The 15,307-nt window shown below is 39.2% G+C and overlaps 2 protein-coding genes across 2 annotated transcripts in view; one reads left to right on the forward strand and one right to left on the reverse strand.

Moving 5' to 3' along the window:
* Nucleotides 1-4,164, reverse strand: part of adat2 (adenosine deaminase tRNA specific 2) — a 4,342-nt gene extending 178 nt beyond the window's left edge. Inside the window, exons 1-6 of the mRNA XM_030130530.1 lie at nt 3,945-4,164; nt 2,146-2,250; nt 1,886-2,036; nt 1,692-1,798; nt 1,536-1,608; nt 1-1,010 (exon numbers count right to left, since the gene is read on the reverse strand). The exon at nt 1-1,010 is cut by the window's left edge and continues 178 nt beyond it. Coding sequence (XP_029986390.1) covers nt 982-1,010; nt 1,536-1,608; nt 1,692-1,798; nt 1,886-2,036; nt 2,146-2,250; nt 3,945-4,031 — 552 coding nt within the window. The 5' untranslated portion in view covers nt 4,032-4,164 and the 3' untranslated portion in view covers nt 1-981. The remainder of the gene's footprint in view (nt 1,011-1,535; nt 1,609-1,691; nt 1,799-1,885; nt 2,037-2,145; nt 2,251-3,944) is intronic.
* Nucleotides 4,165-5,052: 888 nt separating this feature from the next.
* pex3 (peroxisomal biogenesis factor 3) lies at nt 5,053-14,962 on the forward strand. The gene is made up of 12 exons (XM_030130528.1): nt 5,053-5,282; nt 6,838-6,969; nt 7,196-7,277; nt 9,479-9,522; nt 9,945-10,066; nt 11,773-11,839; nt 12,606-12,660; nt 12,875-13,013; nt 13,105-13,175; nt 13,529-13,651; nt 13,761-13,857; nt 14,384-14,962. Exons 1-12 carry the CDS (start codon nt 5,210-5,212, stop codon nt 14,465-14,467), a joined length of 1,089 nt encoding a protein of 362 aa, XP_029986388.1. The 5' UTR covers nt 5,053-5,209; the 3' UTR covers nt 14,468-14,962.
* Nucleotides 14,963-15,307: the final 345 nt, after the last annotated feature.

Below are 15,307 nucleotides of genomic sequence, written 5' to 3' on the forward strand. Positions count from 1 at the left end.
AAAGATATGAGTAAAAGTATTTTAGATTAAATATGAAAATCTATTTGTTCTAATTCTACTTGAAAACAATATCATCTTTGACTAAAAAAAACCAATAAATAAATCTCAATTAAAATGCAGAATTAAATGAACATGAATGGATTTAGTCCCAAATGTTACCAAAACTATGGCCTTTTATTTAGATTTATTACATATTATTTATTAATCAATTCATACTTTATCAGTTATATTATTTATATTAACTATAGAACTATTGTTGTTCATTATTGTTGCCAAAAGTTTAAAAAAAATGCAAATTTTTTTTTTTTTTTCATAAAACAAAAAAGTTAGATTTTCATCTTTATTTTGGTTCCATATTTTCCATCATATTTTCAAACTAACCCACATGTTTTTACTAAACCTTCGACCTCGGGTTCAAACAATGAAATGGTGCCTTTCTTCATTTATCTTCCCTCCGTTTATTCAACCTGATCAGTTTTATTTGATCATTTATTCATTTATTTTATAACCTGTTTTATTCCAGGTTTTCTGTCGTTGGACTCAAATGCATCAGAACCAATGCCATCATGTGACTCAAACCAACAAACAAACCTTAGATTTACAGGAAAACAAAGATGTTCAATTAAATATCAGATCAATAAGTGTTTCTGTGGAACATGAAAGTGTTTTTAACCTGGAGAAAAAAACTATATTAAATAAATATTAAAGTTCTGTTTCTAATGTTGGTGTAAATTTCAGGTTCATAAAAACAGAAATTAAAACAGATTAAATATTGACTTAAATCTGCAGTATTTCATTTACATCTGTAGAAAAGAAAGGAAAAGAAAAGAATAAATGAAGCTGACAAAGGACCAAAGTTTGAACCTAGAGCTCCCACTGGTGGACGGAACAGGAAACAACACAAACCTTCATATCAAAGCTTTCATTAAACACGAAATAACATATATAATAAATGCAGGACAGAGGGTGGAATGGATCCAATCAGTCCTTCCTGGTTTTAGGTTTAGGAGCTGAAACCAAACAAAGACAAAAAAAAGGGGGTTTATTTTAATGGCTAAAAGTCAAAACTAATGGATGGATTTAAAAAAACAAACAAAAAGAACATTTATTCACAGAAAAATAAAAATAAAACCACAAACATGAAGATTTAAAGAAAAGAAAACAGAAGAAAAAAGGATGAAAGACAAAGAAAAGATGGAACACGATTGAAAAAGAGAGAAAAAGAGTCAAAATGAAGAAAAAAAGGTAACAAAAATAAAGAAATAAAAAGATGAGGAAAAAGGAAAGTACACAGACTTCTGTTCACCATGTCCCCACAGTGTAATACTGTACAGACGGTAACCATGACAACAGTTCATACAGTCATCTGTTTAATAAGGATGGCACTGCTCTAGTTGATGGGTTACCTTTCAATATGCCTGTGTAAACATAAATCACATGACCTGTGACATATGGCATTGATCTATACACACACACACATATATGTACACAGTGTGTGTGTGTGTGTGTGTGTGTGTGTGTGTGTGTTTGGTCACCGTTGGGGTTTTCCTGTTTGTAAAACGTCTTCAACATCTGAATGGCTTCATCTGATCTGTGTCCTGGAACAAACTGAAGACAAACACATTTAGAACCAGGTAGAACCACATAGAACCACATAGAACCAGGTGGACCCTCCTCAGACCCTCACAGACCTTAAACTTGGTCCCGGTCCGGGGTAGATCTGCAGAGGCCACGTCCAGAACTGACCCACAGCCTCCGAAACGCTCATTCCTGCATCCGAACACGACCACAGGGACATCTGAGGGATAAGGTCAAAGGTCAACAACGGACACACACACACACACACACACACACACACACACACACACACACAGTGGAAGGATACGTAGCAGACGTAGTGCTGCGGTGCACATCACACACGGCTCCACGGTCACGTACAGCGCTGTCCGCTCACACACGGCTCTCACATCACGGTTTCTATGGCGACACCAGTCCAACAGCTGATCCACGGCGACCATCTCTGCATGACGGGTGGCCTGGAGGGGGCGGGACAACCAAGGTCAAAGGTCACCAAATATGGACTATAATATTCTTAATATTCTCCCTCCTCCTCCTCTTATATCATCTTTCCTGTGCTTCTCTTACGTTCTTGCTCTGGTTGACCTGGTTCCGTCCTCTCCCTATGACCTGGTTCTGGTGGACCAGTAGACATCCCACTGGGACTTCACCATTGGACAGAGCGTCTTTGGCCTGTGGACAAATGGACAAATGGACAAAACATCAGACACACACACTTCTGGTACTACAGACAGTCTGTTTACTAGTTGAACTAGTTGACCTCCTTTAACTAGTTGACCCAGTTGAGCCCTTCCAGACCCACAGATTCTTTAGTGTCAGTTCAGAGGATGTTTTTTCTATATTTAACCTTTAATAACTGGTTTATTTTCATTTATTTTGTATTTAATATGAGACTAAAGGATTTCTTCAGTCATTATTTAATCAAACTGTTTTACTCTGATCCAGTGGCGGATGCTCATCTTTCAGACAGGGGAAGTTCTTTGTCCACTTACAGAAAAAAAAGTCAAGTTATTTAAACATAAATTCATCCTCCGTTCCTTTTTAAGAAAATGCTCAGTGACCTTATCGTACCAACTAAACAAGAAAATGTTGAAATTATGTTAAATTGAAACAAGGAGGTACAATGAGTGTGTTTTCTTCCAGGTCAGTAAATGAACAGTTCATTTGGTTTCTGTGATTTCACAGCAGAATGTGTGACGGTATTAAACTGAACTGTGTCAGTGAAGGAGCAGATCTGAAAACAGCTGTCAATCAAACGGGATTCAGCCTTTGGACTGATCCTCCAATCAGCATGTGGAAGCTCAGCGTCCGGCCCGGCTGGGCTCCGCCCACAGCTCCATTCACCCCCGGAGACACCGAGCGTCCGGGGGCGGGACAACATGGTGTCATTTATCCAATTAGCGTCCAGTTTAGAGTCAGTTTCCAGCAGTTCCACTCAGTCCCATTGAAGTGCATGGACGCTGAGCGTCTACGGACAAATGCACTGAGCAGAGATGGAGGAGAAAACACAGACACGGGAATGGAGGAGAAGTGAACAACATCCAGTCCACTGATCTGGGATCAAACTGATTCTGAACCAACTGGTTTGAGAGATGAACGTGTTCCAACACATTTGGAGTCAATGAAATGAAAACAACTGAACAGATTTGAGCATTTAAATTTCATAATTTTAGGGGAAGCCGAGCTTCCACTGCAGTCTGACAGAAATCGCCTCTGCTCTGATCACACTGACGCTTATGTTTTATTTTTTTATTTTAGTCAGAACAGTCTGGCATGTTTGACATCACAAACATAAGGTACACTGTTTGGACAAATATATAGTTTAACTTCAGTTTTAGTTCATTTCAGGTGAATTATCCATTACTTTTATTTTGCATCATCATTTTTTCTAATATTATCGTCTATATTTGATATTTTTAGTGTAAATCCTGTATTTTCTATATTTAATTCACTGATCATGTAGATGTTCATTAAAGATAATTATTTCAGAAACAGAGAAAACTGAAAACAATATGTCTTTTTCAGCCCAGTCTGTTTATTTATTACATTTGTTTATTTATTCTAATGCACTGAATGTTTAACCCTTAACAGACATATGACGGTGGCTGGAGAGGCTTGTTTTTCTGTAGAATTAATGACATATTCTGCAGATAAACTCATGTCAAACATCTCAACACTTAGAATGAGGAGGCATCTATTGGTTTTTTCGTTAATTCTGTTAAATAGAAAACATGAACCGTTAAATTTGAGCAGTTTACTCCTAATTCTTCACATAAATGATCCTTATTTTGTTCTTTTATGTTGAAAACGTTCCAAATAAACAGTGAATTAAAGTGAATGTAGAGTAAGCAGTGTTTGAGTCCAACCATGTCGAAGGCGCAGTTCATCCACTTGTGAACGTCTTCTTCACTCGGACAGAAAACCTCCGCGTCACCGTCTGCATCTGTTCCCATGGCAACGGCTCACATCCGACGTACGCGCTTTATTCGCCTTTATTCGGGAGTTTGATCTCAGTTTTAAAGGACATGTATTTGTGTCCAAACCACGGGGACAGGACGACAGGGGGAAGATAAAACAGGTCGGACACGTTGTCAAAGTAACCAATCAGAAGCCAGGATCCTAAAGTGACGTAAAAGGCACAATATTCAACCACAAACATACCGGAAATGCCACAAAAATAAAAGCATGGCATGACATAAAACTGCATTCATTTGCCATTTGTTGTGTTATTTTTATTTTCTTTTTATGTTAATGCAGTAAATGAGGAAATAAAGAACAGCTTATGGTTTTTTTTCGAACATTATTCACTTTTTACCAACGTAAAACAAATATACTTGTAGAATTAGAAATGTTTTATCATAAATATTCAGGGATGTCTGCGTTTTAATGAACAGTTTTGTTTATTTTTCCAGTTAAATATGACCGTGTTGTATGATATGTGTTTAGATTTGTTTATTTAAATGTCACATAATCTAGTAACTATTTCAATTATCTCATTATTTGGAAAGTAATTTGCCAATTAATTATCAAATTACTGTTGCCATGTGTAGATTAGACCTCATGTAAAAGCCAACAGTTACTGAAAAACTTTTTAAACACTTTTAAAAAGAAACTGGAATAAAAAAAATTTCAGCAACAAGGCAAATAAATAATGATGCACTGATAATAATAGTGAAAAATATGATTTTTTTTCTCTCTCTGTGCAAAGTTCAATAACAATGATTAAATGTCAGCAAACTTGGTGCAACAAACAATAACTAAATAAGTATTAACCCAAGATAGGAATGAAACAAAGCTAATGAAACAGGACAAAATCATTCACAAACAAACAAAAACAAAAAACAAAAGCCAAAAAATAGTCAAATTAAATTAAATGAAGACCAAAATGACGTTAGATGGAGGATTTTTTATTTTTATTTTGATAGTCTTAACCGGAAGTTTCCTTGTATCATTGACTTCACTGATCCACAGGCTTTTACTTTGACAGCTAATGCTAGCAGCATGTTAGCTAACTGATGCTAACGAGCGGAAACTCTTCAGATAACGCTAGTATGTCAGTGAAATAATCTACGCCAACACAACGGAGTGACTTCGGAGTTTGTTTTTTGTGGTGAAACGTGACTGTTTGACTATGTTTTCGTCTACCTGGAATTTTATAAAACGTCACAAAAGGAAATTTATTTTCGCCGGAGCCGTAGTTGGTGGTAAGTTGTGTTAGCGTTAGCTGTTAGCATCACACCAGACTCCGCTGAAATACTCATCAATTTTATGGTATTTTACTCTTTAGACTTAAAGTTCAAACTATTTTAAGAAGTTTCCAGAGCTTTTAAAAATCAAGTTGTTTGTCTCTTAATATCGGCATAAATATTCATGACCGCAGAACAACACTTGACCCCATAAAGACTAAACTCTAGTTATGTTTCTGTGGCTGTGAACGGATCTGAACCCTATTAAAGATGTAAAATATACTGAATTATATTTGATAAATTAACTGAACACATGCCAGATGATGACACAATAATTCCCAAATGTTTAATTGTATTATGAGAGGCCAAATGTGAAAGTATGGCGTCTCAAATGGACAGAATGTTGAAAGGAGTTTAGTTTCACATCCATGCATGAGGACAGTGGATGCTAACTGTTAGCATATTAGCTCCTGTTTAATCTGATTTAATAGCTGAACACTGGGCTTTAAGTGCCTCTGAGCCTCACACTGCTCTGTGGTTCATGGGTTCTACTGTGGTCATGTACCTGTTGTCACCTGGAGAACCCATGAATCCGCCCCCCAGGCCTGGTTTAAAGGCAGAACATGGAGTGAAATGGACTAAAGGTTTGTTTAAGTGATGGTTGAAGTTAGTCCAAATGCACCACAGAAGGAGCTGCTGTTCAGGTGGAGTTAAATGGTATTTAATGGAGTTTAGTGGAGTTTAATGGAGTTAAATGGAGTTAAATGGGGTTAAACGGTGTTTAATGGAGTTTAATGGTATGTAGTGTAGTTTAATGGAGTTCAGGGGAGCCTAATGGGGTTAAATGGAGTTCAGTGGAGTTCAATGGAGTTAAATGGTGTTTAATGGTACTGACAGGCTTCATCACAGGGGTTCTGTAGGTCCGGTACCAGTTTAAAATCCAATTTACCCCCAAAAAATAAATAAAAATGGGTCAAATAACCAAGTCCTGTAAAACTCTAAAGTCCAATCATCTTAATTTTACAGTCGTGGCTAAAAGTAAAAACTGATCAGTTTGGCTTAAATGTAAACTTTGCTCCTTTTATTCATTTTCATGTGTTTCTAACGTACATTGAAATAATAATTGCAAGCATTTTATAATTAAGACTGTTATTGGTAAATAAAGTCCATTTCTGGGAAGAGTCCATTGAAAACACCGACAGTTACTTCTACTGTTGACACTTTAATATCATTATGCACCTGCTCAGTCTGAATATAACACTTTATTTTGGTACGTTCCACTTATTATCCAGGTTCTTTACACACACAGATCTTTTTTATACTTTTATCCTTATATATAATGTATAGTGTTTGCGCTTGTATTCTACTTTTTGGGTTGTTTTCCTGCTGATACGCTGTCATTTCCCAGTTTTGAATAAATAAAGTACATGTATGTATTTTTGTGCTTGTTCATATTATATTAAAGGTCTGATTAAAATACTAATTAAGTGGTCGTCTCTGTTCATTCAGTGTCCTGTCCTAATGACAGTTTGTCATATATGTTTATCATATTATCTGTGTCTTCACTCACCAGGTGTTTACTTCCTGGGTAAATATGCCCAAAAGAAGATCCGAGAGATCCAGGAGAAGGAGGCCAACGAGTACATCGCACAGGCCAGACGACAGTTTCACTTCGAGAGCAACCAGAGGACCTGCAACATGACAGGTAAAGCCCTGCCTCCACCTCTGATCAGAGATGTAACCATGGATACGCCCTCCGCCTCTGATCAGAGACGTAACCGTGGATACGCCCTCCGCCTCTGATCAGAGACGTAACCGTGGATACGCTGTCAGAGTCGCACTGATGGTTTAGGGTTTAAACTTACTGAGCTTCAGTATCTACACAATAATGTGTGTGTGTGTGTGTGTTTGTTTATGTGTGTGTGTTCCAGTTCTGTCCATGCTCCCCCCGTTAAGAGAAGCCATCATCCTTCAGCTCAACTCAGAGACTCTGACATCACTGCTCAAAACCAAGTGAGTCCCCACCACCTCCTCCATGGCTCTGCCCCCTTCAGTGTTCATTGTGATTCTATAATAGTTTAGTAAATAGCCAACTGTCACATACAGAAGAGTGGTCTGTAAGGACAGAGGAATGAAAGGAGGGAGCTCTGACCTGTTATAGACTCCAGTTTACAACAAACTATTATATGGAATAGAATAGAAAAGTATAGAATAGGACTTTATTGTCACTTTAACAGGAGCTATGAAAATCAGTTTAGCAGCAAATACTTAAAGTGTAAACTAAAAGTGTAAAAGTATAAACTAAAAAGTTCACAGAAAATTGTACTATAGATAGAGTATAGATAGATAGTATAGTGGTTCTCTTTGTAACAAAGAACTTAGTTGTAGTTTTAAGTTTTCTAACAAATGTAATTTATTTTAATTAGGGGTGGGTAAGTTAACGCGTTATTACCGCGTTAACGCATTCATTAAATAACACCGACAATTTTTTTATCTCGCATTAACGTCATTTTATTATTGTTCTGCCTTTCAAGCAAGTCTTAGTTGATTTATACATACGGACTCTTATTTTGAAACTCATGCTTTTATTTTGCCGGTCCACACACGGTGCTGTGTGTATGTGCAGCTGAGAGGAGAAAACCGGCGAACTTTACAAGTAATGCTGATGTTTAAGCTAATTTGTTTATGCAAGCAGTCGGAGATGGGTTGCTAATTCTTTCTGCAGGCTCATGCTAAGTTTATGTAAATTCATTGGTTGTGTTTAGGTCTAATATGTCAGCCTTTGAACTAACCTTTACTCATTTACGATGTGAATGTTGTATTAGCAGTCATTTTATCTCGATGCTAACTTGAATTGGAAAATCCATAGACACGCTAACGATTAGCATTTACAGGTTAATTAAAGATTTACAACGTCTTTTTATTCAGCAACAAAGGTTCACATCAGAGATATTTTATACTATTCATTCTTACAACAACTGAACATAAAATACTCACAGGCAAACGTTTTTGGGGCCATACAAACAAGAGTGAAAGAAACATGTCTGTTAGTTCTATGTCCGAACTAACTACGGTAACACGGAAAGGACCAAACATACGTTAGTGCAACTTATTCTGACCACTTCAGGGCCCCTTTTGCTTGCTTTGAACAACTGAACATCACATATTATTGGGCTTATTAGTATTAGTACTTATTAGTGGGCTTAAGACTCCTGTCAATCACTCACAACTGTAAATACACTGGTGGGGACATAAACATGTGTAAAAGTAGTGGGTTTTTACATGGACATTTTAATTTTAAATGTCTTCAGATGGTGGGGTTGAGAAGGACACAGTTGTTTGGAAGCACTGACGTGCAATTATTTTTATCACCGGAGTACTTCCAGTCTGGAATATCACTGAAAGGCAATACATGCTGTTGATGCATCCCCCCCCCCCCCAACGACTATGCGATTAATCGCGATTAATCGCAGAAAGCCATGCGATTAATCGCGATTAAAAAAAATTTAATCGCTGCCCACCACTAATTTTAATGTGTGATGATGATGATGATGAACACATGAATGCCCACATATAGTCTTCTGTCAGCTGGTCTTGCTGCTGTGGGCCAGCGCTGCTAGGACTTCAGTCGTCCACCGACGCCTCAGTGTTTGATGAGGCTTCACCTGACCTTCACTGGGGATCAGGTGATCAGGTGGACTGTGAAGGCCAATGTCCACCATAAACTGCACATGTAATGAAACCCTAATGAGGGTCCAGCTCTGGTCCAGCTCTGGTCCTGGTCCTTTGTTCTGTTCTTTAGTCATTGTGTGCACATGTCCCCTGACCACAGACAGAAGAAGAAAGCTTCCATGGTTTAGATTCATCTGGGAGTCTGAGGAAAATATCACATGATAGATCATTGGAGATGGTTCACCACCATCCAGCAGATTTAAGTGCATGAGGCATAGATGTGAACCAGACTAATGAAGCAGACTAATGAATGACACTTCAGTCTGAAACTGAAGATAAATGTGGAACCATGTCCATGATCATCCAGTACTCACTTGTCTGTAGATAATTAGAGACAGTTACCATCAAACCAACATGTTTACCATCATAGACCAGTGGAATAACAGACCATCATATTTATAACAGGAGTCTGAAATGAACAGACTGTGGTTTTCACCATTTCAGGTTCATCTAATGTTAAACTGACTGTGTTTTTCTGTCAGACCAGCGAATAAACTGGAGATCTGGGAGGATTTAAAGATCATCAGTAAGTTCTATTTGATTCAAAACACACACACACACACACACACACACAGTTCATGGAATAGACACACCCCTGGAGGTCTCCGGTTGGATGAAAAAAGACTATTACAGATGCCCCTGGAGGCCTCCTATTGGACCAAAAAAGACTATTACAGACGCCCCTGGAGGCCTCCTATTGGATGAAAAAAGGGCCACAACCATTAAACCAGACTAGAATACCTTAACCGGACCAGAACTGACTGTTAAACCAGACCAGAATCATTAAACCCGACCACAACCGCCCCCCTGAAACCTCTCTAATACTGTATCACTTCCATCCGGTCGTTTTCATTGAAAACTGTTGATACTTTTCTGAGTTTCATTCCCATGAGGCTCAGCAGGAAGGGGCGGGACTTGAGCTCTGACGGTGTTTTCCTTCCCGTCCAGGTTTCACACGGACCATCGTGGCCGTGTACAGCACCTGTATGTTGGTGGTTCTGCTGCGGGTTCAGTTGAACATCATCGGAGGATACCTGTACCTGGACAACTCCATCGGCAGGAACACCACGGTGAGGCGCTGAAACCAGGGCTGTGTCGCCATGGTAACACTCCACGCCCGTACCCACATCCACGAAAACAGAAGAACATGAGAAGAGATTTATTCTCAAATAGATGAAAATGACACAGATAGGGCACAAACACAGAGAACCGAACACATAAAAACACTGATTGGGCTGCTGTTTTATTTTCACATATCCACTCTAGGGGTGAACACAGCCTCATGATTCCATCTGTTACCACGGTAACGCTACCTGACACTCAGAACGCAGTCAATGAGACCAAAAACAGAGGAAAAAACAAAAAAAAACCTGGAAAAGTGAAGGAATATTAATATGGCAGAGAGCGTGTTGACAGTAAGAATGGAGATCTTATTGGATAAAATGGAATGAAATGAAATCTCATTAACACAAATTTAATTCACAACAGAAAAATATCATGTTTAAACTGAGAAAATGAGGTTATTTCAGTTTTTTACTGAGACCAGCGTGGGTCAGGAATAATTGAATAAAATAGAGCAATGGGACAGACTCTGTAGTGCTAAGCTAACGGCACTAAGCTAACAGCGCTAAGCTAGCAGCGCTAAGCTAACAGTGCTTAGCTAACAGTGCTAAGCTAACACTAAGCAGATCAAACAGAAAAACAGAAATCAAGGTCACATGGAGACAGATTTTATTCAGTTTTGTTCATTTTCTCAATTTCTTTATTAAAAATATTTATTATTTAATTTCTGCTCATTTTATTGATTATTTTGCCTTTTTTCTTCATCTTCATTTTTTTCTGTTTCATTTTCTTCATTATGACCATTTGTGTTCATTTTTAAAAAACATTTCCCATTGTGTATTGATTTTTTTATAAATATATATTCTTGACAACTTTGCCCATTTTTATTTGTTAATTGATTGATAGTTTTTGGTGGTTTTCTTCTTTTTAGCTCATTTTGTTGATTATTGTGTGAATTTCCTCTGTGACTTCATTCATTTTCTTCTTGTTTATATTTATTTTTGTTGAGCTTCTTGTTCATTTTCCATCCTGTGTTTATTTTATGTTCATTTTCTTAATTTCCCATTGTCCGTTTTGTTAGTACAGTCAGCAAATTTTTACATTTTTATTTATTATATTGACTATTTTTTCATTTCTTGTTCATGTCTTGTAATTGTTTTTGATGAGTTTGTTCAAATTCTTTATTATCTCCATTTTTTATTGAAATAATAAGCCCTTAAATGTTCAAATCTGTTTTCTGTTCAGGATAATGTTTCCAGTCATCCTGCCTATAAATGAAAAGTCATTTAGTGATTCTGTTGGTCTGTGACGCCAATGTAAGATAATACTGATAAACCTGGGATCATATCAGTCAGCAGTTTTATTTTTGCTCCAGCACAATAATAATAATCCTTCTGAGTGGGTAATTGAACCAGGACATGGTGTTTAATTCAGTGAAGACATGGTTTACAGTTACTATCATTACATTTCATCACGTTCCTCTTTTATTTGGATGATTCATGCTCAGAAATCTGCTGTTTCAGTTCAGTTACTTTTATGTGAACGGATGTAAAACCGCAATATAATCTGAAACACTTTACACTCCACTATCATCACCATATAATAATAATAATAATAATAATAATAATAATAATAATAATAATAATAATAATAATAATAATAATAATAATGGGGTATGTTTTCCATCCATTGTGCTTGTTGTTGTTATTTCCAGAGTCCTCTGGCACCTCCTGATGTCCAGCAGCAGTATCTGTCCAGTATACAGCATCTACTGGGAGATGGTAGGAAACTGCAGCCCATCCGTTAACCAGTTCCTTCCACATTATTAGTGTTAATTATCTTCTGTTTAGTTCCAATGCTCAGAACCATAAGGACTAAGTGAACCAAAAACACCTCATGTAAAGGGAATAACCTCGAATTTAGAACATTTACTGTTTTATTATTATTATTATTGTGTTTTTTTGTTCAGGAACTCTGTAAAATAAACATAGAGACTCAACTGTGGAGAATCTAATATTTTTAACGAGGTAGAACATGAATATATTGACAAAAGTTTTATTGTAGAAGCTTTAATGTATTTAACCCTTAGATGTAAAAGTGGGTCAAAGTGACCCAGAGGTTGATTTAGTGTGTGTGTGTGTGTGTATATAATTTTTGTGATGTAAAGTTGTTATTTCATGTTCCAGGTGTTCCTTAAAAACATCTTATTGATATGATGATATTTTAATACTTAACTGACCTTTTATAGATTTGATGTCATTGTAGTTTTTGTATTTTTACTCCAGGCTTCCAAATGTGGGTCCAAATGACCCACATTCATTTACAACAGAATTACATCAGAACCCACTGATTTGGACCCGGGTCATTTGGACACAGCAGATAGTGTTTTGACAGAAGAAATGGAGATATTAGTGGATAAAATGGAATGAAAGTAAATCTAATCTACAGAAAATATCCAGTTTAAATGGGGAAAATGAGGTTATTTCAATTAATTTATCTGTTAGAACCAACAGAACTTCATTAACTGACCTTTAACCTCTGACCCAGGTCTGATCGAACTGATGACAGTGGTGAAGAGAGCGGTTCACAACGCACTGGGAGGGTAAGGACCGATATTGGAACTGATACTAGAACCAATAGTAGACTAGAATATGATGTTTGTTTGCTTGTGTTGTATACAGGTGTTGTGTATGTCCTCTAACCTGTGTGTGTGCGCGCGTGTGCGGTTCCGCCCTCAGTGTTATTTATATTTGTTTGTTTGTTTGTATCCAGGTGTTGTGTATGTCCTTTAACCCTGTTTCTGTTTCCGTCCTCAGTGTGTCTCTGAAACAGTCCTTGTCTCTGCTGGAGTTGGAGCAGCAGCTCAGTTGGATCCGGGCCGAGGTGGAGTCTGGTTCTGAGCGTCCGTTGTCCTGGTACATGTTGGCGGATGGAGAGAACGCCCTCTCCGACCAGGTGACCACACCCCCTCATCTACACTGATGTCATCACCCAGGTGCAGGTCCAGGTACAGTAACATTAGTAACACCTGTGGTCTGTTGTCCAGGCCTGTGGTCTGAGCCCAGACGACGTCATGACCATCAGACTGTTGAACGAAACCAGAGACATGTTGGACAGGTAAGCACGCCCACCACAGGTACACGCCCACACACCCACAGGTAAACATGCCCACCACAGGTAAGCACGCCCACCACAGGTACACCCCCACAGGTAAACACGCCCACCACAGGTAAACACCCACCACAGCTAAGCACGCCCACCACAGGTAAGCACGCCCACCACAGGTACACGCCACACACCCACAGGTAAACATGCCCACCACAGGTACACGCCCACACACCCATAGGTTAACGCCCACCTGTCTGTGTTTACCTGTTAGACAGGTTGACGCCCACCCACAGGTTAACGCCCACCCACAGATTAACATCCACCCACAGGTTAACGCCCACCTGTGTGTGTGTGTGTTTCAGTCCAGACTTCACCACCGTACTTAACACCTGTATGAACCGCGGCTTCTCCCGTCTCCTTGACAACCTGGCCGAGTTCTTCCGACCGCCTCCTGGTGACTCCACCCCCAGCTCCGCCTCTGATAGGTGAGCTGTGCTGCTGTGTGTTGGTCTGCAGGGTGTTTTGACTGTCTGTTAACCCGCCTTCACCTGTGTGTGTGTGTGTGTGTGTGTGCGCGCGTGTGTGTATGGTCAGTCTGTCAGCGGTCAGTCTGCCTTTGGCCAAAATCATCCCCATCATGAACGGTCAGATCAACAGTATCTGCAGTGACACGCCCTGTCACCTGGTCCAGGTAAGGACCGCCTCCACCTGCACAGCACAGGAGGGTCAGGATTGCATAGACCAGGTCTACATAGACCAGACCTGAAGGATCATATAGACCAGATCTACATAGACCAGATCTGAAGGATCACATAGACCAGGTCTACATAGGCTAGGTCTACATAGACCAGATCTGGAGGATCACATAGACCAGGTCTACATAGACCAGATCTGGAGGATCACATAGACCAGGTCTACATAGACCAGATCTGAAGGATCACATAGACCAGGTCTACATAGGCTAGGTCTACATAGACCAGATCTGGAGGATCACATAGACCAGGTCTACATAGACCAGATCTGAAGGATCACATAGACCAGATCACTCACTGATCCCAGATCTAAAGTATCAGTTTACACCACTCACTAACACTGGACTGGACCTCCTCTTCTTCCTCTTCTCCTCCTGCTCCTCTCCCCCCTCCTCCTCCTCTTCCTCCTCTCCTTCCTCCTCCTCCTCTTCCTCCTCCTCCTCTCGCTCCTCCTTTCTTCTTCAGGATTTGCTGATGAACGAGCAGGTGAAGGATTTTTCCGCCAACGTCTACGAGTCGTTCAGTTCTCCTCAGGATCTGCAGAAGTAACTGCGGCGACCGAGGGGGCGGGGTTTAACAGAGACCGCCCCGCCCCTCCTCCTCTGATCCACTCACAGACTCTTCTGCTCGCTCGTCTCCGTGACGGCAGCAGGATCTGAATCCCGACCGTGATGAGGCCTCGCAGCGGCGGCTCCACCACCGCCTCCTGTGATTGGCTCAGAGCCCCCCGCTGCATCATGGGAAGTGGAGTCTGATTGGATGTGGTAACGAATGTGGGCGTGACCGTCGATTTCAGAGGTTGAATGTGGTGCACTTTTGGGTTCTGTTCCCTCTGTTTTTCTCGTGCCGGGGTTTGGATATTTTTTCTAATGTTCCTGTTTTTAAAGCTCAGTTTGAATTTGGACATTATTGGATTTAAAAATGTTCAAGGGTTGAAATATGGAAGTAAATCTGTCTCATCAGATTTTGAATTTTAAAAGCCACTGAATTTCTAGCACTGAATTTTTTTTGCACTGAAATTAAGTATCTGAATTTTTTGTCTCTCAATTTTGCTATGTTCATTGATTTAGAATAAAAAAATTCAGATGCAAAAAATTCAGATCACACATCCGGGACACCAAGGATAAGCAATGATTCGATCTCAAGTCAAACCGACAGCCAGCCAATCGAGTTAGACTAGGTTGGTCATGTGATACCGCTGCAGGAAGACGGTCAGCGCTGATGTGTGATCTGAATTTTTTGCACCTGATTTTTTTTGTATCTGAATTTTTTTAATTATAAATTTATGAACATAGTTGAATTCAGAGACAAAAAATTGAGATATTTAATTTCAGTGCAAAAAAATTCAGATACTTATAGGTGGGGTATGAGATCTTAGAAAAACAGTTG

Source organism: Sphaeramia orbicularis, unplaced genomic scaffold, assembly GCF_902148855.1.
Source record: "Sphaeramia orbicularis unplaced genomic scaffold, fSphaOr1.1, whole genome shotgun sequence".
NCBI lineage: Eukaryota > Metazoa > Chordata > Actinopteri > Kurtiformes > Apogonidae > Sphaeramia > Sphaeramia orbicularis.

Excerpts from the sequence above, each read along its gene's own strand:
- pex3 (XM_030130528.1), top strand. The coding sequence starts at position 5,210 with ATGTTTTCGTCTACCTGGAATTTTATAAAACGTCACAAAAGGAAATTT. Across the intron at positions 9,523-9,944 it reads GGAGGATTTAAAGATCATCA|GTTTCACACGGACCATCGTG; the intron begins GTAAGTTCTATT and ends CTTCCCGTCCAG. Across the intron at positions 10,067-11,772 it reads CCATCGGCAGGAACACCACG|AGTCCTCTGGCACCTCCTGA; the intron begins GTGAGGCGCTGA and ends TGTTATTTCCAG.